At 40.3% G+C, this 25677-nt stretch overlaps 1 protein-coding gene across 3 annotated transcripts in view; it reads left to right on the forward strand.

Annotated features, from left to right (window-relative positions):
* The first annotated feature begins 17931 nt into the window (after positions 1 to 17931).
* Positions 17932 to 25677, forward strand: part of EMC2 (ER membrane protein complex subunit 2) — a 36605-nt gene continuing 28859 nt past the window's right edge. Inside the window, exons 1-3 of one of the 3 annotated variants that reach the window (XM_053953623.1) lie at positions 17932 to 18261; positions 24230 to 24343; positions 25057 to 25121. In XM_053953623.1, coding sequence (XP_053809598.1) covers positions 18174 to 18261; positions 24230 to 24343; positions 25057 to 25121 — 267 coding nt within the window. In that variant the 5' untranslated portion in view covers positions 17932 to 18173. Of the gene's footprint in view, positions 18262 to 18618; positions 18700 to 24229; positions 24344 to 25056; positions 25122 to 25677 lie in introns of those variants that run through there. The other 2 variants (XM_053953614.1, XM_053953630.1) reach the window with 2 other exon arrangements.

The raw sequence follows: 25677 nt of genomic DNA on the forward strand, positions 1-25677 counted from the left end.
ACTTGCTGATTTGTTTTAACAACACAAGATATCAAACCCATATGCAAGCATTATTGTAAACTGCTGTTCCTAAATGCCTGTAAATGCATTGTCCTGTGGACTAAGTATCACTGCAGCCAAATAATTACTTAGATTTAATGTGGAATTTGTAACAGGAAAGGAGTATTCACTGTGTCATTTGTAGTAGTCTGGTTTTTCTCTTCCCCTGACATCTTTAGACAGTGTGGCTGGGTCATCACTGTTGTTTGACAGCAATGCAGCTTGCAGAAGACGAGAAGGCAATTTGTGGTTACATAACACTGACACAGACAGTGAGCTGTGTACCTTCAAAAGGGAAAACGAAACACGAGTCAGGCTGCCTTTCATTATTAATGCTTTTTTGTGGTTGTCCAAGTTTATCTTTATAACTCGTAGTACCCACAAGATGTACTCATTTCCTGCAGAACTACAGCTGTGGAACGCATGGAGGATTTACCTTTGTGGTTTCCCAGCGATTGAGCTTTGCCTCCATCTAGAAAATGGTAAATGTTGCCCTGACTACAGTGGTCCTTTTTCCTTTGATAGGCTGCTGTGTTTAGCTAACCACATGCACAAGCACAGGGAAGTCACAAGTTCATAGTAATTTCCAATGAAAATAACATAAAATAGCAGTGAAAATAACATATGAAACCTTTGCATTTCATGGGCCAAAGATTTTTTACAAACTCTTCATTATAAAATAGATTGGTACAGCTCTTCATGATTTTCAAAGCTCTGGGTAAAGTCTTCCAGCTGAATTGTACCTGTGACAGTGTCTTTGGCTGGCTACTGGTTGTATCACTGGCTAGTTAATTTTGGGAACCGGAACTATTACATGCACAAAGTTATTGGGATACTGAATTTCTGTGGTAAATTAGTGGCCTTTAGAGTTCAAAATGAAATGAAAAAATGTCCCATACACACATACAATCAAGAAAATTTCTTCCCTACAACTGAAATATTGCAAAGTGCATTGTAAATATGGAGCAACCACACCTGCAAACAAGATATGCCCATTCCCTGCCCTCTGCAGTGTACATTTTGTGGGATGTGTTTGTTTCCCTGTGTCTGCATACACTACTTTCCCAGAGTGTACAGCCAGAATGAAGCCAAGGAAATATTCTAACCAGGCTGCTTCTTCTGCATACTGACCTTTTAAATGCTCACTGAGTAGTCTAACATCTGACTAACTGCACTTAGCTCACACAGGGGTTTCCCCTCCCACCCTCGGGATAAGACAACAGTTTTGGGGAGAACTTTGTTCTGAACAGCAACAAGGCACTTGCAGTCTTCTTTATACAATCACTTTTTTAAACTCACTTGGCTTCATCAAACTCAGCAGATAAATAATGTCCTTCCCATTTCCTATGTGAGATTATGAGTGAGGAGCTGCTTCTTGACAGATGTCCAGTGAGTATTTTCAGAAGTGTTTTTTCAGTCAAATGTAACCATTATAGCCGTCTAGTCAATTTAGCAGTGGCATCTCAGTTTTCAAACTTCAGCCAAGTTTTCTCATAGCTGTGACTAAAGAGGTTCAGTTAGAACTTCCTAACAGAACAAAAGGGCTCTTTTTCTCTGCTTAAAATTACTTCAACACAACATTTTTTCACCTACAGAAAAGTAAAATGTGATGCCTCTCAACCAGGGAAGGGAAAAAAAACGAGGATATTTTAACAGTCTGAAGAGAGGAAAGTAAAATGAAAGTATGTATGGCACAAATCCTAAGAACTTTGCTTAGAATTATTACAGACATTGAGGTACAACTTCTTTTGGCATCCATGGGACATCAGGATTTGGAGCAGATCCTTTCCTGCAGAAACAAAAGGCATTTGTATTATTGAATAAAGATGGAAAATGAGAACAGTAAGAAGGCACTGGTAGAATATCTATGCGTATTAGGTTTGACCTAGATTATAAATTTCAGTTATGTTTGCTAAGAACTCATATCATTAACTATATGTAAAACTACAAGTAGGAAATCCACACAAATTACAAACCAAGGGTTACAAACCACCTGTAGTACCATAAGCTGTAATTTCTAAGGAAGTCAGATACTCCTTAATTTTTGCAATTATGTAAATGTTAATTGTCTTGCTAAGTAGCAGGAAGAATCGAGACATTAAAACACACATTCTATCTAACATTGCACACCTTTAATATAGGTTTGACCACTTCACTTGAACTTCCTGCAAATGCCTAAATATAACATTCAATTATTTTATTAGTACACAAACTGTGCTCTATGTGTAAGAATCACAGCAGAACATGGTGTGACCCATAGGATCACCTAGGAAACTATTTGTGTTGGTAGTAGACCATGTTCTCTCTTCATAACAAAAGTATGGAATGCAAATTGTCTGAGACATAAAATGTGCACACTACATAGACCCACATGACTTAATATAACACTTGGGCAGTATTAGCATATTGACTCACATATACACTGCAATGTGTTGCAAACTCCAGCAATTTATAGAAATAAAAATTAAATTGGATTGAGTAGGATCAAGTCCAGATCAAGTCCAGGACCAAATAAATCCCGTACATTACTTTGGATCTCTTCAATACACTGGTGAACATTACTACTTTGTGATATCTTACCACTTTGTCATGAAATCACAAACCATTTTACCTAAATTGTCAGTAAATGTAAAGCTAGGTAAATACTGAGTAAAATGAAAGATGATACTGAATCTAATGATAAATTCCCTCTAATTAGGACTTTCTATCTCACTCTGATTTTCAGAAGTAAAATATATTTTAGTGATAACCTGAACTCCTTGTTTCAGCAGTGATCCAGTGACAACACTTAATATATGATGAGATTCACAGTAGCTACTTTTTTGTCAACCTTTTCAGATTTTTAGTTCAGAAATAGCTTGTAGTTCATAAAGGGGAGTAAGTTCTTTTTCTTTTCTACTTAATGTCCCTGGGGTTTCTAGTAGTGATACCTTTGAGAAGAATGTTGTGGCCAAAACGTTTGATTGCTCTACTAATGCACCTCTGGTACTCACTGTAGAACTACTGTGCAGTTGAGGGGAAGACAGTAATAACTATTATTTTTAGCAGACATCTATTTGACAAGAAAAGTGCTGCTGACTAAATAATTTGTTGCACATGCACTGGTCCAGATTTTGCTTGTCTTTTGCAATCAAAGCTCTCCTTGATGCATCTAGGAAAACGGAGAGTGCAAGCATAGCAAATTCACTCCCCTAAACATATTTTCCTACTTTTCTTCCCATTAAGCATGAACATACTCTGGAAATAATACTTGTAGCATCAGTCATGTAGTGAAAAAACATTTAATGAGAGTGAAAATTTTTCTTTTAGATTTATAATAGTCTTGTGCAGGCAGAAAAAAATAATGAATACTCAAAAAAAACCCCAAAAAACCCCAAACAAACAAACAAAAAAAAAAACCACCAATGTAGTGAAAATCCACATTATAATCTAAAAGCCAGGATGCCATAAATCCTCTGCCATTCACAGGTCAGTATCTGAGTTCCATTCCTTTGATCTCTGCCAAATCCCTCAATTCACATTTGCTGGCAGTCTTATTGACTCTTCTAAAGGATATTCAGTGACTGCATCTAGATTAGTAAATGAAATGTTTCCCATGAAATTAACTGCCTCCACCGGTAAATTGCCAGGAGAGTCTCTGTGATGGCTGTTCCAAGGCTAGCTAGCAATTTCCCAAGTAATTCCTAGATGTAATTCAGGAGAAGGCATAGGCCAGAGACCATTGCTCTTTGGATGTGGCCACTATGTCTGACCCCATCAGACCACAGCCTCTGAGACCTGATTCAGGGTAAGTGCAGCTCTTTCATCCGCTAAGAATGTCAGCATATAACAGTCTGAATAGCATCACCCACAGCCATGGGCTTTTTTGTACTACTAGAGAAGTACATGAAATTTCAATTACACTCTTAATTCTCACTACAAGGGGTCTTTCACCAGAAAGCTCTCACTGTGGCATTTGGGTCCTGGGATTCATTCACTAGAGGCAGCTCCACTGTAGGAGCATCATGGTGACTTACCTCATAGCATCCAGACAGATGTTACTACAGTCAAAGCTGATCTGGCCATTAGCTCTCCCTTCCGTTTCTATGATGCTAGTTCTTCATGAGATGTTATCAGTGTAAATGACACAGTATTTCTTACACAAGACAGAGGCTGTTAAAATGCATATATTCACCATTTTCCCTCTTGTCTGCAGAAATAGTCTAAAGACATATGCACAGTTTCTTTGGGTTTCCACAGAAAGCAATTTCAGCACATAAGTTGTCTTCCTTCCTAGTCAAAGCTTCCCTCTGTGACTTGCCTTCAGAAGCTCTAAGATAAGCAAGTTACTGCAAGAAAGGGCTGCTGATGTCAAGCTGTGTTTGAGGGAGGTCCAGAGTGCATCTTGAGATTATAACTTCCCTTATTCTTTGGTCTTTTTTAGGAAAGTTACTGTTAGACAAAAGGCAGTTGATTATTTTAGAGAAGATTTTGGATTCCCTGATAAGTCTGGATGCATAGCCACTCACAATCATCTGAAGAGATTAAAATTTGAGACCTAGAAATGAGTGGAGCATAAATTTTAAAAATCACCAGATAAATTTCTTTTTGTGGCCTTCAAAGGTGTTAATTTTTTCAGATCCTACACCAGTGTTCTACTTACTGACCTTGAAGGGCATATTATGCATTTTTATATTCCGTGCCGCCTTTTCCAAAAACAAGGGTTCCACAGAATTGCAAATGAGTAATAAAAAAAGAAATGCTCAGGAAATACTCAGTTAAAAATAGATAATATAATTAATCCTTGGCTTTAAAGGAAAATTAATGCATTTTAAGCTCATACTTCCAGCACAATCCCATTAAAACCTAGTTAGGTCTTAGTCATATATTTGCTTGCTTTTCTCACAGTGATATCAATGTAATTAATTTTTATTACTTAGGACACAAAATGAAAGTAGTGGGTGTGTGAAAATATCTGGTTAGACTATGCCCTTGAATTTCCAAGGAAGTTGGATGTATGCTTATGTGGTTTTGGAAAGGCATAATATTCACTTTAACAGTGTGCTACTAGTCTTTACAAAAAACTAGTGAGATGTGAAAAAAGACCAAAGAAGGGCTTGCAGATATATTTCAGCATAGAAAGCAGCTTGTTACAGAATTTAGGAAAAACTTTCTCATGCTTACCAGCCTCTACAGAAAATGTAATAATATACATCCTTTTAAAAGTAGCTTCCAAAGTAGTATACATTACATGCATTATATCAGCACTTCATACAATTTACTATTATTGAAACTTGGCTGTTATAAGGTGGGGCTACTTAAGGCACAGTGTGAAGAATAAAGAAGGTAGATTTGATTCCTGGCTGTACACACATGGCAAGAAATGAAGAAGCTAGTCAGGCTACATTTGAGATGCTTATAGGATCACCTCCATAAGGGTGATAGGGGATTCATAAACTGCCCTCAGGATTTAATGAAGGAAAACTCTCTGTTGGAAACTTCAGTGGACCTAGATAGATTCATTTTAATAACAGTGTCTCATCATAGAACAGGCATGAAATTCAGGTTACCAATTGTCCAGTTTCATCCTCAACCAGTATGATTATCACTGTTAATGTTTTTGTGGAAGCAAAGCTCTGCAACTTTTAGATTTGCATTGTCAAATATTTTATTTACATAATGAAACATTTATTTTGAAGTAAGGAAACTTCAAATTTGTCAATACCTGAGTCCTTTAATTAAGGACAACCGCAGGCAGACAACAGAAGAGGGAAAGGTTGCAGTGGGTCTGGGTTTTGTGATTGCTGTGATGGGTTTTTTACTTGTAAGACAGAGGAGACAGGAGCTGCTAGAGACGTGGAAGAGATCTAGAAAATTACAGAGAAAAAGGGTTATCTGCATAATACAGTGGTGGGTTGAATGTAACAACTGAGCATTCAACAGAAGTTTGCACCATACTCAGTCATCTGATAAGCCCCAAGGAACAGAATATCCAGAAATATGTCTGGAGCCTATAATGAAGTCAAGAGTGGCATGCAGTGGAAGAGGAGAGAACAAATCAAGTTTGCAGATATGAGCTTATGAGAAGACCCAAAAGATTGATCTGTGATTGTGTAAGCCATTACGTGACCAAATGAAACAAAAGGTGAAAGAAAAAGGAGATTCTGTACCAAGAAGTACAGAAGAAATATAGTGGGCATAGTCAATGGTCACATCTTGAGTAGAAATCATCAGGCTATTTAGGAGATCATCAGAAAGAACAAAAGGCACAGTAATACTCAGAAAGCTGGAAGAGGAAAACATGGAACTTCAGATGCAGGCTAAGAGAAGGCACATATGCCCTACAGAGGAGTCCTTGTTAAAGATGAATAAATGTGCAATGGCAGATGGCAGAAGGATAGAACTCAAAGAGGAGTACAGTGTGAGTTTCAAGCCTCAGAAGAGTAAGCCAATAGGCAAAAGGATCCCTGTGGTACCCCAAAATGTCCCCAACCCATTCATCACTTTAGGAGTGCCATGACAATGTTCCTGTTACAATAGATGTGGAATGATTATATAAAGAAAATAGTCACAGAAATGCTGTTAAAAAAAAAAAAAAAACACCAAAAAAAACCCTAGTCATGTTGCACGAAGCAACCACCACAGATCCATCAGAAAAAATTCTTAGAATGTGGACCAAATGCTTGTTAGGCAGAAAGATGATCAGAGAGATGTGTGACTTTGGTGAATTTCCCAAGATGTTCAGGCCAGAAGATTTGCAGCACAGTGACAAAATGGGAGACATTTGGAAAATCCATTGTTCAAGATGATCTCCTATCCCTTAGTCAACCTGAAAAGTCCACCCATCACTCTGTTATTGAAGCACACAAATTAGAGAGCTCATGCCAATAAAAGATCATGATCTAAAAGCCAATCAAGACTATCATGTGTTCTTGAAAATCCCTTGCATGTTTTAGTACCGATTTGTGATGTTTTGTTTAAAAGTTTTCAACCTCTGTGTGGTAAGCACTAGAGTCTGGCTTGCAGACAATGGGGCTTACAAACTGCAGTAAGGCAATAGATGGCACAAACATACTCATTATTTGTCCTTTCACCAAGGAACTCAGTGTGTAAGTAAGCCATAAGAGGTTCCTTAAGAGCCCTGAGGACCAGGGAGAAAGCTAATGAGCATTAGCCTGGGAGGCACTGGCAAAATATGGAACATCTGTGTTCTGAGCAGATAAGACACACAGACCCCTGGACAAGCTGAGATCTTTATTCTCTCCCACTAATAACATTCTCAATAGGGTGCAGGTGCCTCCTGTTATCTTGAGGAATTCCATCTAGCTTCTACTGCCAGGACTTAAGAAGCCAAATATGCACAAAGTGCATCCACCCAGTGCACACTATTACATCTTGTAACAGTTGCAGAATGGTGGTGGATAATTCACTATGAAAGCTGGAGGCAAGAAGGCATGGTTTCCAGAGTCACTCAAATGCCAGTATTATAAATACTATACATATGATGATGATTATCTGCTTTACCTATTTACAACATATGAGAAACTGGAGGTAATTTTGTTTATTATCACAATAATACCTGAATACTGATGAACTCATTAGCTGATCTGAAAATCTGGAAAGGACTTCCAAAAGCAGTGGAGGTCCCAGTTCAAGAGACTAGGGAAATTAGGGAAGTGACACTGGAACTTCACTGTGTGTAATACAATTACAATTATTTTGACCACTTTATGGTCAATAGCATTTTTATAGCACCTTTTGTTATTGAAATTCTTCACATTTTTTTCCTGCTTACTTTTTCTGCCTTCACAGAAAAGCATGAGAAGGAGAAAAAGTGTTTTACAAAAAGAAACACCACCTGTTTTATTATATGAAATGTAACACATATACTTCTTTCTCCTCTGCATATATACACCAAATAAATATAGCCCATATGGCACTCAGAGTATGTATGTGCTCACATTCATGCCACACATAGTTATCTTTTCAAGAAGTCACCTGCTAACTTGTGCTATTCTGCAAACTGGAAGTGCTCCTACTGCTGCAATACTGCACTGAAGAAGATCATGATCTGTAGGACAGATGTTATCCCTGAAAAAATTCTAAATCTGGTAGTGTATAAAACATTGATTTTTCTGCTGAATTAAGTATTGATTTAATTGGAGCTTTTTCTGCCTCCAATTTTGAGATCATGGAACACTTTTTCTAAGGCTTGTATATATATTGCTTGGTGGTTTGCAATATTTCAGTAATGCCTTGAGGCTTTCTGTTTCATTGCAATTGCATTTACAGCAATAAACTGTTCAACAAACACTGAGCTTTATTAAACTGGCAAAATATGTGATAAAGAAAGCTAAACAAGCCCACAATCAGCTGTGCTAAAAATAAACAAATGTTTTCTTTTAAATGCTAAAATAACAACAAATGAGGTTCAACAAAGCTAAAATGCAGAATAATTCCAAAAGGGAAGTGTGTATAAAATTAAATTTCATGAGAAGAATAGTCACACTATCCAGCTGCAGTTCCACTACAACAGAGATTGACCATTCCATGTGTAAAAAAATCCTTAGCCATTTTCTCCTATCCATGGCCATAGTGTATTGCTCCTTCAACTTAACTGAGAGACTGGAGTGCCATCCCTGAGCTGAAGGAAACAATCCTCCTTTTTTAAAGCTTTTTTAGGGTTAATTTTCACCTGTCTGTATTGACTGGTTGAGAACCAGAGAGCAGTTGTACCAGCACAACTGAGGATACCTGTGTTCTCAGGATGACAGCTGGACAAGGTAGGCAACGCTTCACACCTGCCTTGCTGCCCAATCTTACCTATGGCATAAGTATGGTCCTGCTAGGAATGATGTCCTCTACGATCTTTTCCCTTTGCTTTCTACTTTCCCTTTCTATCTTTTCTCCCATGAACAAGTGTGTAAGAAGAGGAAGCCACAGCCTTGCAGCTGCCGAGCTTCTTCAGCACCCACGGAATGACCCTGAGGGTTCATCCTACATCCATCTGCAGCAGCACTGCCTTATTCCTATTGAGCAGCAGCCAACTCACCCACACCAGCCCCATGTGCTTTCAGTGTGAAATACAATAGTTCGTTCAGTGTTTTGTTTTCAATTGACTACATATAGTTTCTCCTCATTTCCTCTTGTATCCTATCCTGTCTTGAGTATTATAAAGCTAAAGTTTGCATTTTATGGTTCTGTCAAGACTACAAGTACCCAAGATAGGTAATGCAGAGGTGAACAGTGAAAGGCAAAGCAACTGTTGTCATATTAGAAGGTAAATTATTGTCTTTTCAGTCAAGTAATCTAGGCAGTCATAGAAACATAAGATCCATCCTCATCACTCCTATTTTGTCTGTTCTTAATACCCTTCACTGACAAAGACTCCGTAATTTGCCCAAGCAGTCTATTACAACACCTAATTACCTTCACCATCTTTTTTTAACATGGTGGATTGCAATTTTTCTGCAAATAGAACATGGTTATGACTGATACAAAAGATCTCTTCCACTAGTTAGGCCTCCATAGCTTTCTTTAAAGCTGATAATCTTGTTCAGGATGTATATATTTCAGAGGTTCCTGACAGGAAAAGCATGGTGGGTCTTCATGCTAGTGAAAAACTTTCTTCAAGGACACTCTTTTTAAAGTCTGGTGACTGCAGAAGATAGACACAAACTAAAGGGCATGATAATTTCTTTAACTCACCACTAAATAAAAACTGGCACTTTATAACAGCTTGAGAAACTTCAACATCAGCAGCATGAAGAAAGAAGATGCTCAGGAGCTTTGTGCTGAGAACTTTAATAGCCTATTCCCTGAGAGATCTCCTAAAAGCAGTTTCTTCTGTCTCATTTTCAGTGGCTGTAGCAAGGCTTAAGAAAGGACAGAATATACCTCTCTAGAGATACTTCATCTAACTAAACACAGACATTGTCAATGAAGACATCTGCAAATGAGTTATTCTTCTCAATTCCCTTCATAATTAATGGAAAGACAGAGTTGCATTTGGTTGTGATTCAACTTGTGCCTTGGACACCTTTTATAGGATGAGATGTACCCCACAAATGCATAATTTGCTCCTCTGAGTATAAACTGAACCTGAGATAAATAGCTTGCATATAGACCTCTAGACTGTGATTTAAAGCAAAGTGAGAGGAACCCTTCTGCTGCTGACTTTTAACAGGAACAGTTTCCATGGATGGAATAATTTTATTTGCAGGCAAAATCACAGCCTTGTTTTGATTAACTTTTTTTTTCTGGAGCTGCAGTCCATTAACACTCACTCATGCAGATTGTAATGATGTATTGTATATTCTTTTAAAATCTTATATAACAGCTCTAGTGTGTAACAATGTCACGATAATTAGAATCACAGTTTTGACTATTATGAGGCATTTTCTGCTTGTGGTTCTAAAATATAATTTCTGTCATTTGGCAGCTACACTGCCAAGAATGTAGCAAGGTGGGGGAGATGTGTAAACAATTTACTAAAGTTTCTATTCCAAATCAAAGCTAATGACACCCCAGAAGAGTCAAAAACATGTTTCCATTATTAATCCATGAGATTAATATTAATCCATTTTTCTTCCAAGATCAAGCACAGAGGGCAAATTTGAGACTTCCTAGTAGCAGAGGGTGCAACTTAGGTTGCACTACAAAAAGCATCTGTGGAGAAACTCTCTAAGCCATCTCATGGAGCAGGCTCAGAGCACAGAGGTTTGCACTTGCTGAGGGATACCTGCTATTGTAGTGTCCATGTTCTACTACTGTTCTTCTTCTGTTTCTGCCTCCACAAAGAAGCCCCAGGCTGAAGAACTGAATGAAGCAAAGAGTAGATTAGCATTGAGAGAACCAGCAAGAGTCCATATTCAGGATTTTGTAGCAGGTTAAATAGTGAAGACATTCTTGGCCCTTTAATGAATTTCGTTTGATTCCCAGCTAAGCTGTTTCATATGTGTGTTGTGCTCGTGGCTCTGGTATAATAAAAGACCAGTTGAGGCGGCTGCTATTAATACTGATGAGCTTTACTACTGCAATGGCTGTGCTCACTGCAGCTCCTTCAAACATGCCCCACTCTTTGGACACAGACTCTACTTTTCTAACCTGTGACTTGAGTATGAGAGCAACTGATTGGACTGGTAAAACAGCAGCTAGCTCGCAGTGTGGAAGCTCATAAAGGTTGGCCAAGCAGCTTCCAACAGTTTGTAAGGAAAATGAGGGATTAAATGACAAATAATGATATGTATATTGCCAGTAAGTTTCTAAGAAGTCAAGGCAGGAGAAGGGCTGTAATACCTAGAAAAATCAGTGTTGAAATTTGATACCTCACAAACACACCCAAACTGCATCTGGACCTGGCAGTGCACAATGTGAGCAGCGTTTAAAAGAAATGTGTGTGAATACTAAATAGCAATATAGTTGAAACCAGGAATAAGGACTTTCTATTTGGACATTTAGATTATGCATAAATGGGGAGTAAGTCCTTTGTTTTGGTTTAGGAGTTTAGATAAGTAACATGAGCTCCCTGTATTTTAATTTCTCATCTCTAATACTGAGAAGGTGGTTGCGGTCAGGTGGAGGTCGGTCTCTTTCTCCAGGCAACAAAGACGAGAGGAAACAGTCTCAAGCTGCATCAGGGGAAATATAGGTTGGATATTAGAAAGAAATTTTTCACAGGAAGAGTGATAAAATATTGGAATGGTCTGCCTGGGGAGGTGGTGGAGTCACCATCCCTGAATGTGTTCAAAATAAGACTGGATATGGCACTTGGTGCCATGGTTTAGCTGAGGTGTTGGAGCATGGGTTGGACTCGATGATCTTTAAGGTCTCTCCCAACCTAGTCATTCTGTGATTCGGTGATTCTGTGTAAGATGAGAAACATGTATACACAATCTGGTTATTTTCCTCAGTATGAGGTGGTGCCTTGCTCAAGGAACAGCATGGAAGTCATTCCTGCCTCTGCTGAAGCAAGAATGGATTATCTAACAGTGACAAACTGTCACCATCATTTTGCCTTGTCAGGTAGAATAACTGATTCCTCTTTCTTTTTAAGGATAAAAACACAAATCACTTTATCCATGAATAAAACATGCTACCCTACAAAAAGATAATTTCTTCTCCAAATCCAGTGGTTGCCCAGACAAAATCATCTAAGAAATGCCACAAAAATAATGAGATGCAGCTGAACACAAGGAGAGAACTTGAGAAAGGGAGCAAAGTTAATAAATGAGGATGGAGAAAAGCACAGGAGAATTCTTTGTGAGACAGATACGGGGTTCAGAAATGAGAAGATTTTTAAATGGTCAGGGTGTCAGGAGGGCATTAAAGAAACATTCAGAGAGCAGACTTCAGCCCAGAGAGAGTACTGTAATACACTTAACTTCAGTACAATTTATTTCAAGTCAGTCAAAAAAGATCCCAAATGTATATGACACACTACTGCAGCTATGAGGAGATGAGTGTCTGGGCTGGGAGCTGTAGAGGTGAATGCGGGACGGAACATCTGACCCTCCTTGACAGCTGCCTGCTGTGTCCCCGCCATCCCTGAAGGAAATCCATGGGACGTGCTGAGCTGCAGACCCCCAGATCCGAGCCCTCCTCTGTGTCTTCCCAGCTGGTGTCTCGGGAGCTGGCACGTCTGCTGACCCGGGAGCGAGGCGTTCCCGCGTCTCACCGCTGCTCGTCCTCTTTTCTTGTGCAGGAGAGAAGCCCTCGTCCCCGCCGCCACACAGGCATGACATTTCCTCTGCTCTGCCCTCTCTCACAGGGGCCTTGCCGCTTGCAAGCACGGACTGCCGAGCCCTCGTAAGGAGCGCGGGGTACGGCCCGGGCGGTGGGAGAGAACTCGGCGGAGGGCGGCGGCAGCAGGGCCTGCAGCGTGCCCGGACCGCTCCGCCCCGCACCCGGCACGGCTGCGGGGAGCGCTCCGTGCCCGGACTGCTCCGTGCCGGGCCCCGCTCCGTGCCCGGACTGCTCCGTGCCGTGTCCCGCTCCCTGCCGGAGTGCTCCGTGCCGTGTCCCGCTCCCTGCCCGGACTGCTCCGTGCCGTGTCCCGCTCCTTGCCCGGACTGCTCCGTGCCGGGCCCCGCTCCGTGCCAGGGCCGCGCTCCGGCCACCTCCCAGCGGGGCTGGCCCCATTGCTGGCGTCCACCGGCAGGGAAAGGGGGCTGCCCTGGCCTGATGTCCCCTCCTCAGCTCCCATCTGACCCCAGCAAAGACTTCTCCTAACTACAAACTGGCTCATTTTAGATATAAGGAAAAACAGCTTCCAGCACCAAATTTAAGCCTCGGCAACATATTACAATTCAAGAATTCTTACACTTCTTTAATGCCCACAGGCACAGTTAAGACTCCGCAAAAATTCTTAATGAAGTGTGCAGAGAGGTGTCTTTAGGAGAGCAATTTCAAGCTTTTGTACACTCAGCTAGTAAACATGAACTTACACTACCTTACTCTGTGCAATCAGAAACTTGGATGTGCAGTGTTTGTTCACCTTTCTGCCCTTTTAGAATTAGTCTCAGAAGGCTCTCAGGGTACGGTTTAGAGTATCAAGCCATAGAGGAAGTGTTGTTTGACTTGCTTAAGGATCACTAACATTGTCAATGCATCAAGTTGATTTATATTTTCTCCAGCTTTCCAAAATTGTCTCCTTTTTGCCTTCTCTCTTGGCACACTGAATGATGTGATTCTGACATGTTCTCCATTTGTGACTGTCAATAGCCAGGAAGATTTATAGCCTAAGGTTAAAAAAATTCCTCTAGCTATGCTCTCCTCTTGTTCTTTAGCTTAGGAATCCAAAACAAGGAATTAATTTTAAATTGACTGTGAATACTAATGCTGGATTTAAAATTAGAAATGATACCACTTTGCTATGTATGTTTCAATATATAATATTTTGTGTTGGTCAAAATGATACGAAAAAGCCTCAGATTTTTCAGATGACTGAAAAAATTTTACTTGCCACTTCTTACTGTGGTGATGGTGTGATAAAACCTAAAAGTATGTTAAAATGTTCTGTATATATTAACCATCATAGTAATTCTCTTAAAGCAAATGTGTTAATTTATTTTTTTACCTCATTTTTTTCACTTTGGTAAGTTTTAAATTTGATGTAAGAAAATATCTGAAGTTCCAACATTAATAAATGAATGCTGACACTAGGATCAGACTCAAAATCACCTACATTAAAGCACAAAGTACTTCAATTGCATTATTCAATTTTTTTTTTAATTCTCTGTATTTTTCATCCACTTATTTAACTTCTGGGACTTATCTTTAGAATCACTAAACAAGACAGTAATATCTTTAAATGCTCCTCACATAAAATGAAGTTCGTCCATATCTTGCATCTTAACAAGCAAATGAATCATTGATTCACACAGTGGATAAATTCTCACTTTATTCATTCACAACATACATGGATCCTACATATGCACATTCTTCCTTGTGTCATGGCTGTCCTGGAGTTATTTTCTCCTATGTCCTACTTACTTGAGGGATGCCACCACTGTTAGGTCAGTAAACAAATCCTCCAATATTACTGAACTAAAATGGATGCTATTTATTAGGTGATGAGTCCAAATGTCTCTACATGCCCCATATCTCATGCACAGGACACAGACTTCCATACTTTGCTTCCATTGGTAAGCTGCAAATTAAACTATTTTGTTTTTCTTGCTTAGCAAGTATCACTTGTCTGAACAGCAATTCTGACTGGATTATTAATGAACTCACAGACTGGTTTCACAGTAAAGAGAAAGTTTTTTTTTAATAGCAAATTGAGAAAAAAAACCAAGCAAAAATATATATTTTTTTAATTTTTGTTTGGTTAAATGTAAAACTAGCTGTGGTACCTACAAAAAGTAGGTGGTGAGTTTTCTGTGCTTTAAAATAATGCCCTCAAACAACCTGTGCATTTACATCTGATTATGTAAAATTGGTATCCCTACCTTCCTACTTGGTTCCTGTAGAAATGGCAGAAAATAACACAAGAGCAGAAAATGACAGATCCCAAAAAGAGATTTCACACAACTATTCCTTTTTGAACATTTTAAGCTTTATTAACAAAACACTTTAAACTTTGAATTAAGTGATGAAGCTCCTTGGCATCAGAAAACAGCTTTGAAAACCACTGTTTTAGTTTCCAAGATGAAAAAGGCTTAATACCAAAACCATTTCTGTTTCCAACTATAACAGCATCTGGCATAATTTGATATTGTAACAGTAATTCCCGTCTCTTGGTGAGTGTGGATGGCTTTCTGCTCCACAGTAAGAGCAGAGGTATGCAGTGGAAGTGTCAGCTTTGAGCTTGGCAGAACACAGCATATGTGATTTTAGGCAAGTTGTTCAAGACCACGTCCAAGAAAGGCAGCAGGCAACACTTTCAGTGCATAACTTCAGGGCCTGGTCTCCTCTTACAGTTCAGGTGAAGGACTGCATAACTGGGGAATTGTCTAAATCTAGCTAGGAGAGAGATCACTGAGAACAGTAACTGGACTGAGTGCCTGTGGTGTACTATTGCTTGCCTCTTGCCAAGACAAAGTTGTGGGCAGGTGCACAAGCATGGAGCACAAGCACAGAACCAAAAGTCCAAACCCCTCCCAAATGCTTCAAACACACATTTCTGAAATTTCAGCCCCTTCAGTGTTAGATGATAGCTGATGGAGCTTTTAAAAGGATCAAAATATTGGATTTATATGCCTAAAAGTTCTGTCTGTCCCACATTAGGCATTCCAGCAGCACTGAACCCTCCAAGTTAACTTTTCTTTTTACCTCAGCTATTTCAGTGCTACCCATAATGTGCGGAGCAGGTGTGTGCTAAATTCTTTTTGCATCTGGATCATAATCATTCTGTATTTACTCCTTTACACATAGAACAAGAATATCAGTTCCCTATTCATATACTATGAGAACAAATAATAGAAATATTTTTGTAAAATGTTCAGATAATACAGACACTGTCATTTTAAAATTAGATGGAAATACAGCTATGCTATACATGGTTTAAACAATATAGTCATGTAGAAAATCAAAAACCACTTTAGAAGGAAGAAAAATCAGGCACCCCCCCCCATCTTTCTAGAATTAGTAGTTTATTCTAGTCAGAGGAGGAAGATAAATACAGTGCACATTCTTGATACTAAGGTTCATTTGTTGATGGAGCTAGGGGATTGATTTTGATTTTGACTGAGAGATTTCCCATACAAGATGTTGTCAGAATTAAATGTCAGACAATTAAGTTTCTGGTGATATTTTCTAAAACCCAGTTTCTTTAGTATACGTGAATTGAAAAATCCATCACTATTTTTTTTTTCTCAATATCTTCAGCAGAGCTATATTTATTTCTTACCAACTATACAGTGTTGAAATCAGGAGCCTTATTTACTAAGAAACATTTCATCTCCACAGCAGAAACTGTGATGCCAGAAGGTAAAAAGTGGAGAGGACACAGAGGTGGGCACCGGTGGCCCCACTCCTGACTGTAGATACCCTCAGGGCTTCTCTGACCCATGGTCAGAAATTTGTCACTGTGCTGGTTCACTGCCCGTGGGGTGTCTGGGGCACACAAAGAGTTTATTGGTTTTGCACAACCTGGTTTTTGGTAGCAGGAGGGCCACAGAGGTGGCTCCTGTGGGAAGCTGCTGGAAGCTTCACCTGATGGCTCTGAAGATGGACATGCTGCTGGCCAAAACCGGGCTCATGAGAGAGGCTGGTAACAGCTCTGTGATGACATATTTAAGAAGGAAATCAAAACAAAGGTTCTTCTTCTAGTCAGAGAAGAAGTGGAGTTGAGAACATGTGAAGGAAAACAACATGGAGACACCAAGGTCCGTGAGAAGGAGGGGCAGGAGGTGCTCCAGACACTGGAGCTGAGATTCCCCTGCAGGCTGTGGTGCAGACCATGGTGAAGCAGCTGTGCCCCCGCAGCCCGTGGGGATCCACGGGGGACGCAGAGATCCACCCACAGCCCGTGGGAGGTGCCCATGCCAGAGCAGGTGGATGCCTGGAGGGGGCTGTGATCCAGGCTGCTCTGTAGGGCTGGGAGAGCCGGTGGAGAGGACCCTGCTCCCAGGAGTCCTTGGAGGACTGCACCCTGTGGAAGAGTGACCCACGCTGAAGCAGTTTTGGGGGAGTGTCTGCCTGTGGGAGAGACTCGCGTTTGCAGCAGGTGTGGTATGGGAGTGGACCCACGCCGGAGAATTTCACGGAGAACTGTCCCCCGTGGGCGGGACTCCATGGGGAAGGACACCTCTCCAGGAGCAGCGGAAGAAAATGTTGGTGATGAATTGACCAAACTCCCACGCCCTGTCTGCCTGCACTGTCGGTGGGAAGGAGGGAGGGGCTGAGGGGCTAAAGTTGTTTTAAGGGCTTATTTTACTTCTCATTATCCTCCTCTGATTCGGTTAGTAACAAACTTCACTTTGCAACCTTAAAGCTGAGACTGTTTTGCCTTGAAGTGTTCTTCCCGATCCTTATCTCACTCATGAACTTTTTGTTAATTTTTTTCCCCTCTCCGCTGCGCAGCTGTGGCTGGGGAGGGCGAGCGAGCGACTCTCGTGGGTGCCTGGCAATGGGGGAATGTCAAACCACGCACAGAGAAACCGATGGTTCATCCTTGACGGTTCATGCCCCTCTCCAGGATGCCAGGGGCAGGAAAAATACTGGCTGTTCTCATGCTGAACCCAAACCACACCGGGCACATCTGCGCCCGGCGTGTGTTCAAGACATGGCTCATGCCATGCGAACCGGTCCTGGACAGTTTGTAAGGACAATAACACAGGAAATTATCTGCAGCCCTTAGTGCCACCCGCAGTCTGGGCTCTGAGACTTTGACCCCGGTGCCCGCGGGCGCGACAGGAACGGAGCGTCGCGGACTGGGGGTCACGCGTGGCCCCCTCAATGCGCTTCCGACGCGAGCAAGGACTAACAGAGCCCAAAGGCCCGGCGGGACAGGCGCCGGCTGCCTGAAGCTCCGGTCCTTCGGGGGCTCCCCTCCAGCGGGGCGAGGCTCTCTCTGGCCGCCTCGACGGTGAGGGAGGGTACAGAAGGAGCCCCGCGCGGCCCCAGCTGAGCGGGCGCTGCGGGCATCAGGCGGCCGCGCACCATCGCCGGCTCTGCTCCGCCGGGCTGGCCCCGCTCCCGCCCTCCCGCCAATGACGGCCGGAGCCGTCACCGCGCTGCGTCACGGCGCGGCCGCCAAGATGGCGAAGGTGTCGGAGATGTACGACGTGACTTGGGAAGGTAACGCCGCGCAGCCGGCGGTCCCCGCCCGGGGCAGGGGCTGTGCACGGCCCCACCGGCCCCCGGCCGCGGGGAGGGGGCGGCGCTCCCGGAGCGCGGCGGACTCGGGCCGGCGCCGGGAGGCCGTACCCAGGCCTGGGCAACAGCAGCGAGGGGCGGCGGTTCTGGCGGCCGCCCGGCTCCTCGGGCTGTGGGCAGCCGGGCCGCAAAAGCGGCGATCTGTGCTCGGTTCCTCGGTGCCCGCAGGTCCCCGGACGGTGATGCGCACCTGGCCCGGAGCACCTCGCGCTGCCCCGGTGCGCGGCGGGCCAGCCTCCCTTCGCCTCCCCTCGGCTCCGCTCCGCGGGACCGGCCCCGCGTCTCCAGGGCACGGCGGCGGCCGCTGCGTCGCCGCTTGCCGGCCTTCCCCCCTGGCGACAGCGCTTACCAGCAAAAATGGTCTCTTGGCAGGGTCAACAGTTTGCGTCATAGTTCATCTTCTGGTGAACTGAAAATTTCCTGATACTCTCGTAAAACTCGATCATAAGCATTTGCGGAGAAATTTCAAGAAGGTCTTAAGTGGCAAAAGTTTTTGAGAATCCTGCCCTCCGGGTTTTTACAGGTTTCATGTCTGTTCGATCATAATGATGATTTATTTTTCATATAGCGATACTGTCTGAGCTTTACTTGACATTATCAGTGGTTATTTTTCCATAACCAGTATTAAAGTGTGAGCTCAAGACAGCACTCAAGCCCTTTCCAGTGTCCTATCAAGAATAAATGAATGGTTTATAGTAACAATTTTGGCCGTAAAGGGGGAACCTTTAGCTATGTACTGTGCACTGCAGACGTAGAGAAGATAATGCAGAGAGAAGCTGTGTGGTCTTGGGTTTTCATTTACATACTGTCAATCTGTGAAGAAATAATTGAGCAGCAGAATAATTCCCCAATCATGAATTAATGCTTAGTTTGATTTTGTAGCTAACGGAAGGAACATTGGGAAAACCTTGATTGACCGTTCTTTTTTAGCTCTTGAATGAGCGTACAGTGCTTGTAAAGCTCAGCTTGAATGGAGATCATATAGACCATTACTGGTGTTACTGTTAGATTTTCACAGAAGTTGCCCTAAACCACCTTGTCTTGAAAAATTTTTCAGTTTTTATTATTTTTGACCAGATGTTGTTACAAAATGCAGGGACTTAGTTGTTTGTGGGTTTTTGTGGGGTTTTTTTTGGTTGTTCTTGGGTATCAGTGACGGAAGAGAGCAATGAGCTTTTTCACAGGGTGGGTAACACGGACTGTGGACGTGTCTGTGTATGTTTAGCCCTAGATTGTTTTGGCACAGGGTGTTGCAGAGTGTATGTTTATACTCTAATGTAGAGGCCAGGTGTAGGATATTCAAGCTTAATGCTTCTGGACTTGGTTAATTCATATTGAGGTGAGCTTCCTACTCTTAGAAATAACCTCCACATTTTGTTTCCAAGAATTCTGATTGATAGTTGTGGCATTGTGCTAGCTGTAGAGTTTCGCGTATGGATAGGGTTGAATGAGAAATTTCAGTGGACCAGTGTATGAGTTTTATCATATCAACTTCTCAGTCTCTTCAAGTGTTCATCCAAATGTAAGGCTGGTGTGTGTTGGTACAAGGGGCTGTCTCCACTTTGGAAGCACATATTTGAAAAATTCTGTATTATTTTTTCTCTACTGCAAGAGATGAAAAGTAAAGTGAAAAAGGAGTCCTGCAACAGACTATGCAAGGGCTCCTCTTAAAAAAGATAGCTTTTCTCTTTTCTCTATGTGAGCTTTAACAGATCCTGGTGCAACATAGCTTTTCATGGGTGGGGTGATCCCAGCAGTGTTGTAACCTAGTTCCTAGCAAAGAACACACAGTTCTAGGAATTTTATGTAGCTCATTTTGAATCTCTCTAAAATGCCTAATTTATGTGAAATTAGGTATATGGTTCATATATCCGTTATATATCCAGGCCTTTCTGAACAAGACATTTTATACTTACATAGTAGCTAAAGATGCATCTGTGATTCAAGGTTAGGAAAGAAGAATAACATATAACAAATGAAATAGTTTGTACCTTGCTTTGCTTTTCACTCAGGTTCTTTGAGAAAGAGGTAGGAGTTTAATCATGGTTAAATTTTTTAGGTACATGGCATGGTACAGGTGATTAGGAAAGATTACTGAAAATAATTGTGTTTTCCAGTGTGGGAGCTGTGGGTTTTATTTTTTCTTTCTTTACTTTGTTGCTGTATCTTAAGCTTTAAAGTATATTTGGAAATCTGTGTTGAAGGAAAACATCTTGTTTAACTTCATGATCATGATCAATGGACTTAGATGATCCAATAACACAGAATGCTGTGGTATTGAAAGAGACGCTTATATGTTGTTATGTAACATATATTTTACAGTAAAGCATATTTAGTTGAGACATAGGTGATTTGTTGCTCCTTTTTTTTCTAAAAACTGGTTCTAATTACTCCAGAGAAAATGGCATATTTCCTGGTTCCTTCATAAATAAAAGCATTAGAAACTATGTGGATGACAGGAAGCCAAAAACTGTGGGTTTAGCCAAGGAGTGTGATGTAGGTTTACGCATCACTTGGTACCTGGTGATATGTAGCCTCTTACTAGGACTTTCTTAAGCTATGTAGAACTTCACAGAATAAGTATTTATTTTATTTTCAGTGATACATTAAAGATGAATTTGTCCCATGAGTGGAAATATTACAAAAACTCATTTTGCTCCTTCATTTTAGGAGCAGATTTTGGAGTACACGCGTGTAAAATTAGCACAATCTGCAAACAGGCAGTAGTTCAAGAACTATTAAAATAACAATTAACTTTCACAGAAAATGCATCTGACATATTGTCAGAATTGGACAGAATGAGCCAGGTTTTCTTTTCTTAACCTTCCACAGCAGCATAATGGTGTTAAACACATCACACCCTGCTAAAGGGAATCAGTGCCTTTCAGCTGTCGCTGCTGAGCTTTGTGGGGATCTTTGAGTGCTGTCACGGCAACTCTTGTTTCAGTCAATAATTCTCTTAAGTGGTTATCAGAATAGAAAAGAGAAAGGAATGGCATATTCTTTAAACTAGCTTTCTTTTGATATAAATTGAAAAAGTGAAGAAGTATTTTTTTAGATTTTTATTAGCTCTGAATGCCTCTTGCTTAAGTTCTCTGTAACATTAAATTAGTACTGCTATTTTCTGTATTAAAAATGGCACTCCTTCAATAGTGGCACTTTAAAAGTTTTCATTACCATGTTCATATGAGACTTTTTTCAAGGAATTCTTTGTCACTTTTGAAAATACCATAAAATGCTTTATAAGATGAAGTTTACCAGTGTGTGTATTTCTTGCAAATGTGTATTTGGGAAAATGTTATATACAAAAAGAGAAAATTCCAAATGAATTTAAAAACCAAGCCCTTCTATCTTTAATATTAGGTGACAAACTCCCTTTCTGTGACTTAAAAATTAATTCATATTCAATTTGTATGGCAAGTCTCTAGGAAATAGGAAACAGTCTAGCATTTCATCTCTGTAATAATCTATCTGCAATTAACTGTTTCTGATGTAGTTTTGTTGTGTTCTCTGCTGTCTTTGCTTTCTTTTAGCTATTCCTAATTTTCAGTTTTAATCAAAGGGTCAGATCAGTTTACTCTGGGTTTTATATATGGATTTATGGGATTACAGCAGGCAAAGGTGAGATGTTTGGTTTCTTTTTTATTTGAAGCCCTTTTGACAGCACAGTTGCCAGGGTTAGAGGCAGCATCTGCAGCACCCAGCATGACACACGTGCCTCAGCCTGTGCCTGCCAGATGAGAGTGCACAGAGGTGGGCTGTGGGTGAAGATTTGCTATCTGCAACAGAGAATCAATATACAAACGAGCTCTGGAAATATAATGCCTGCGGGGTCCCTGGGTGACTGCCTTGGTGGCAGCAGTGTGCCAAGGTGACATTCTTGAGTATGCAATTTCTGTCTGCTCCAAAGTGGTGATTGACTTCATTTAATTAGGAGCTTTTAGATACCAAGGACTCGAAAACTATTATCCAATTCATCAGTGGAAGTGTAGGTAATTATAGGAGGATTGTTTCATATCTGGTTGCTCAGGCCAAATGAACAGACACCGTACTGGACACAAAAATGAAACACAGGTTGTGTCTTCTGGATTGAGGTAGACTTCTTGCATGGTTTTAGGCAACAGGAAACATTGTCCCAAGTGCCTCTGTTCCTTAGACCTTGTAATGTTTTGATTTACACCTGCCATAAGTGCCAATTTAGAAAAACCCAAGTCGAAAACAAATGTATCAATTGCTCAGCACCAGCCTATAGGTGACAGAAGTTTTAATTAAAACATAGACATTTTTTTAGCTTACTTGTTTTTTTCTTCTAAAATCCCTTGTATTGTGTCTCCAAGACTCGAGTTATTATTGTGTGACTCTCTTGATAGATTTCTTAGTAAAAAATTCATTGTTCGACAACATTGTAAAAAGACTTGTATAATTTTACTGCAGTTCTTAGTGTTTTCTTTCTTCTACCTTTTACATGAAATTCAGTATTTCTAAAATTAATAAATGTTTCATTCATCAGCTGATGTTCTATTCTTTGTCCTAGAGGTTTTTTTTCCATTGCTGTAAATGTACTTGTGAGATGAATGGTAGATGTACCTTCTGTTAATACATAATTCAGACACTATTCCATTTGGAATCACACTGGAATGAAGGCATTGATAATTTCCAAGTAAATGAGTGGGTGGAAATCAGACAGCTTATTTATTTTTAGGCGTTTAGCTTGTCAGCTTTTGTGAATGTTTGTGTTCACTAACATTCTTGCCGTCTAACGTTGAATTTCCAGGGACCATCATATGTCCAGAACTATTTAACTTTGCCCATGCATATGAAATGTAACCCTGTGGTGGTTTTGGTTGAATTTCAAAACACAAAATGTAGCACAATAACAGTCTTATGAGCAATCCGAGATCCCTTCAGGTAGATGGAACAACTTTCAGTGCTTAATTTTTAACTGTCATTTACGTTAGCTCTGTGTTTTGAAGTGCAAGAAAAATTGACAATGTTTAGATCTATCGCTGTATTTGTTTTTTCAGCTGTTGTAAAGTTTTAAAAAAATACTAGCAACAGTTGTCCTGGTACCTTCTTATTAGTAGAGCCACTATCTAGTAATGAAAACTATTTTCCTTAAGTTTTCTCAAATTTTGTTCTTGTGTATAGAACAACTGTAATTAGATAAATGTATGTATATATATAAAAAAATCTCATTCTTAGCAATTTCCTGGTCTAGAGGATAAATAAAGCTCAGGCAAAGTAGTGTTCTCTACCTGACTTAATGAATATTCCTGCTCTCTTGGAGATCTTAAATGTATTCTTGAAACAAAAATCCTAATAATAAACTGTCATTTCTACCTTGCCTAGGTAAACAGTGATATTTTTTGTACTTTTGGCCACTTCCCTGGTGTAGAAAGCCTTCACATCCTTTATTGGAGCTCCTTTATCTAGGAATGTGTAGATTCCTTTCAGAGTGGAAATTCTAATGTTTTTTTCTAAAATTTCAAGTGAAAATTTATCCACCTGTAGCAAAAATGCAATTTTAGTGTTGTTTGTAAATGTGTGAAACTACTCAGGAGAAATATCTTGTAGCCTATTTTACCTAACAATGGATAAATTTTACTATTTATTGGATAACCAGGTATATTTTTTTACTTCATGTGTTATTGTCCTGAGAGACTGCTAACTTAGAAGCTGAATTGATAATGTTAGAGCATGAGCACAGTTTGGGTAATAAGGTTTCAGAGATCTGTTCTCTAGTAGTTTTTTAATTTTAGTAGAAGTCACTTTCTTAGCTCTGTCGCTCTTTAATTCCATTCTTCAGATGCGTTTCTTATCTATCATATGCACATTCAAATGCCATTACTGTCTGAAAAATCTCAAATTTTTTTCTCCCCTTTGCCCACAGATATGCGTGATAAAATGAGGAAATGGAGGGAAGAAAACTATCGAAACAGTGAACAGATAGTGGATGTTGGAGAAGAGTTAATTAATGAATACGCATCTAAACTTGGAGATGACAGTAAGTAAACAATCATTATTTTAAAATTTTTCTTGACTGATTAGGTTTTCTTTTTTCAATCTGTATTTTAGTTAATAGGTTTTATATTGTCTTCCAGTATGTGCTGATGTTGATGAAATATATATTGTTTTCTTAGCCTAATAGGCTTCCAGAATTCCAAGAGCTTATTTCTTTCCCAAATGTAGGCTGCAGTGAAAACAGCCCTAAAAATTACCTGAAAGAACTGTTAGCTTGCTATATTTAGTATTTAGTATATATAAATAAATCTATATATATATAAATATATATAAATCTAAATACTATATTTAGTATTTAGACTGCAATGTGAAAACTTCATTTGAAACTGTTACAAAGATATTATTTGCATGGTTTTCTGTTATTTAACACTGTGACAGAAATTGAAGCAAGTCCTCACAAGGATCTGTCTAGAACATGGCAGTTATGATGTTGGGAAAAACTGAGAATTAGAGCTTTTTTGCCTTTCAAGATGTCAGAAAGTACTTTGGCACTAGAAGTGCTAAATTGCTTAAATAAGTTGTTGATTAATTCCAGCAGTTTCTTAATTTGTTCATGTTTCTGCCATGATTTGTGAGAGTAGAAGGGGAAAAATGTACAGACAGAATTAATTATTCCTGTTTACATGATAGGTGCTTCCTATTATCTTAAACAAAATCCAAACCAGTTATCTCCATTTATTGTCTCTTTGTGTCCAGTTTGGATAATTTATGAACAGGTGATGATTGCTGCCCTGGACTGCAGTCGAGATGACTTGGCACTGGTAAGTTTTCAAGCTGACTTTTCTTTCACACTGTATGTATTCATCCTGGGTGTCTTCTTTCAGATTGTTTTTTGGAAGTTACAGCGCTCCATAGCTTGGACTGGTAGAAAGAATATCTATCAAGAAATGCACAGCTATGAAGAAACTGCCACCTCCTACCTCCTCTAAGGCATAACTTTTGTTTAGACACATCACATCTCTTCCAATAGCCATGAAAATATTTACAGCTACTCTGGTATGGGCTAAAGGTCAAGAATAATATTGAAGTTGCCATATTGTACAGAGAGTGTTTGTTTATTGAAAACCTCTCAAATTATATTGGTTTTCTGAATGTTTTGAGGTAAAATGACCCATCTTACATATATTATATGTCCTGTTGGCTACCATGGGGGAAAGTCACTGACATATTGGAGCAGGTCTTCAAGATTAATAAGGAGCTGGATTGCATAGTGTGTAAAGAAAGGCTGGAGATCTGTGTTAAGGTTTAGGAAAGCCTTAGGAAAGCCTTTTGAATTCTGATGGGGAGGAAAGTATAAAGAAGGTGGGCACATATTTT

Source organism: Vidua chalybeata, chromosome 1 (assembly GCF_026979565.1).
Source record: "Vidua chalybeata isolate OUT-0048 chromosome 1, bVidCha1 merged haplotype, whole genome shotgun sequence".
NCBI lineage: Eukaryota > Metazoa > Chordata > Aves > Passeriformes > Viduidae > Vidua > Vidua chalybeata.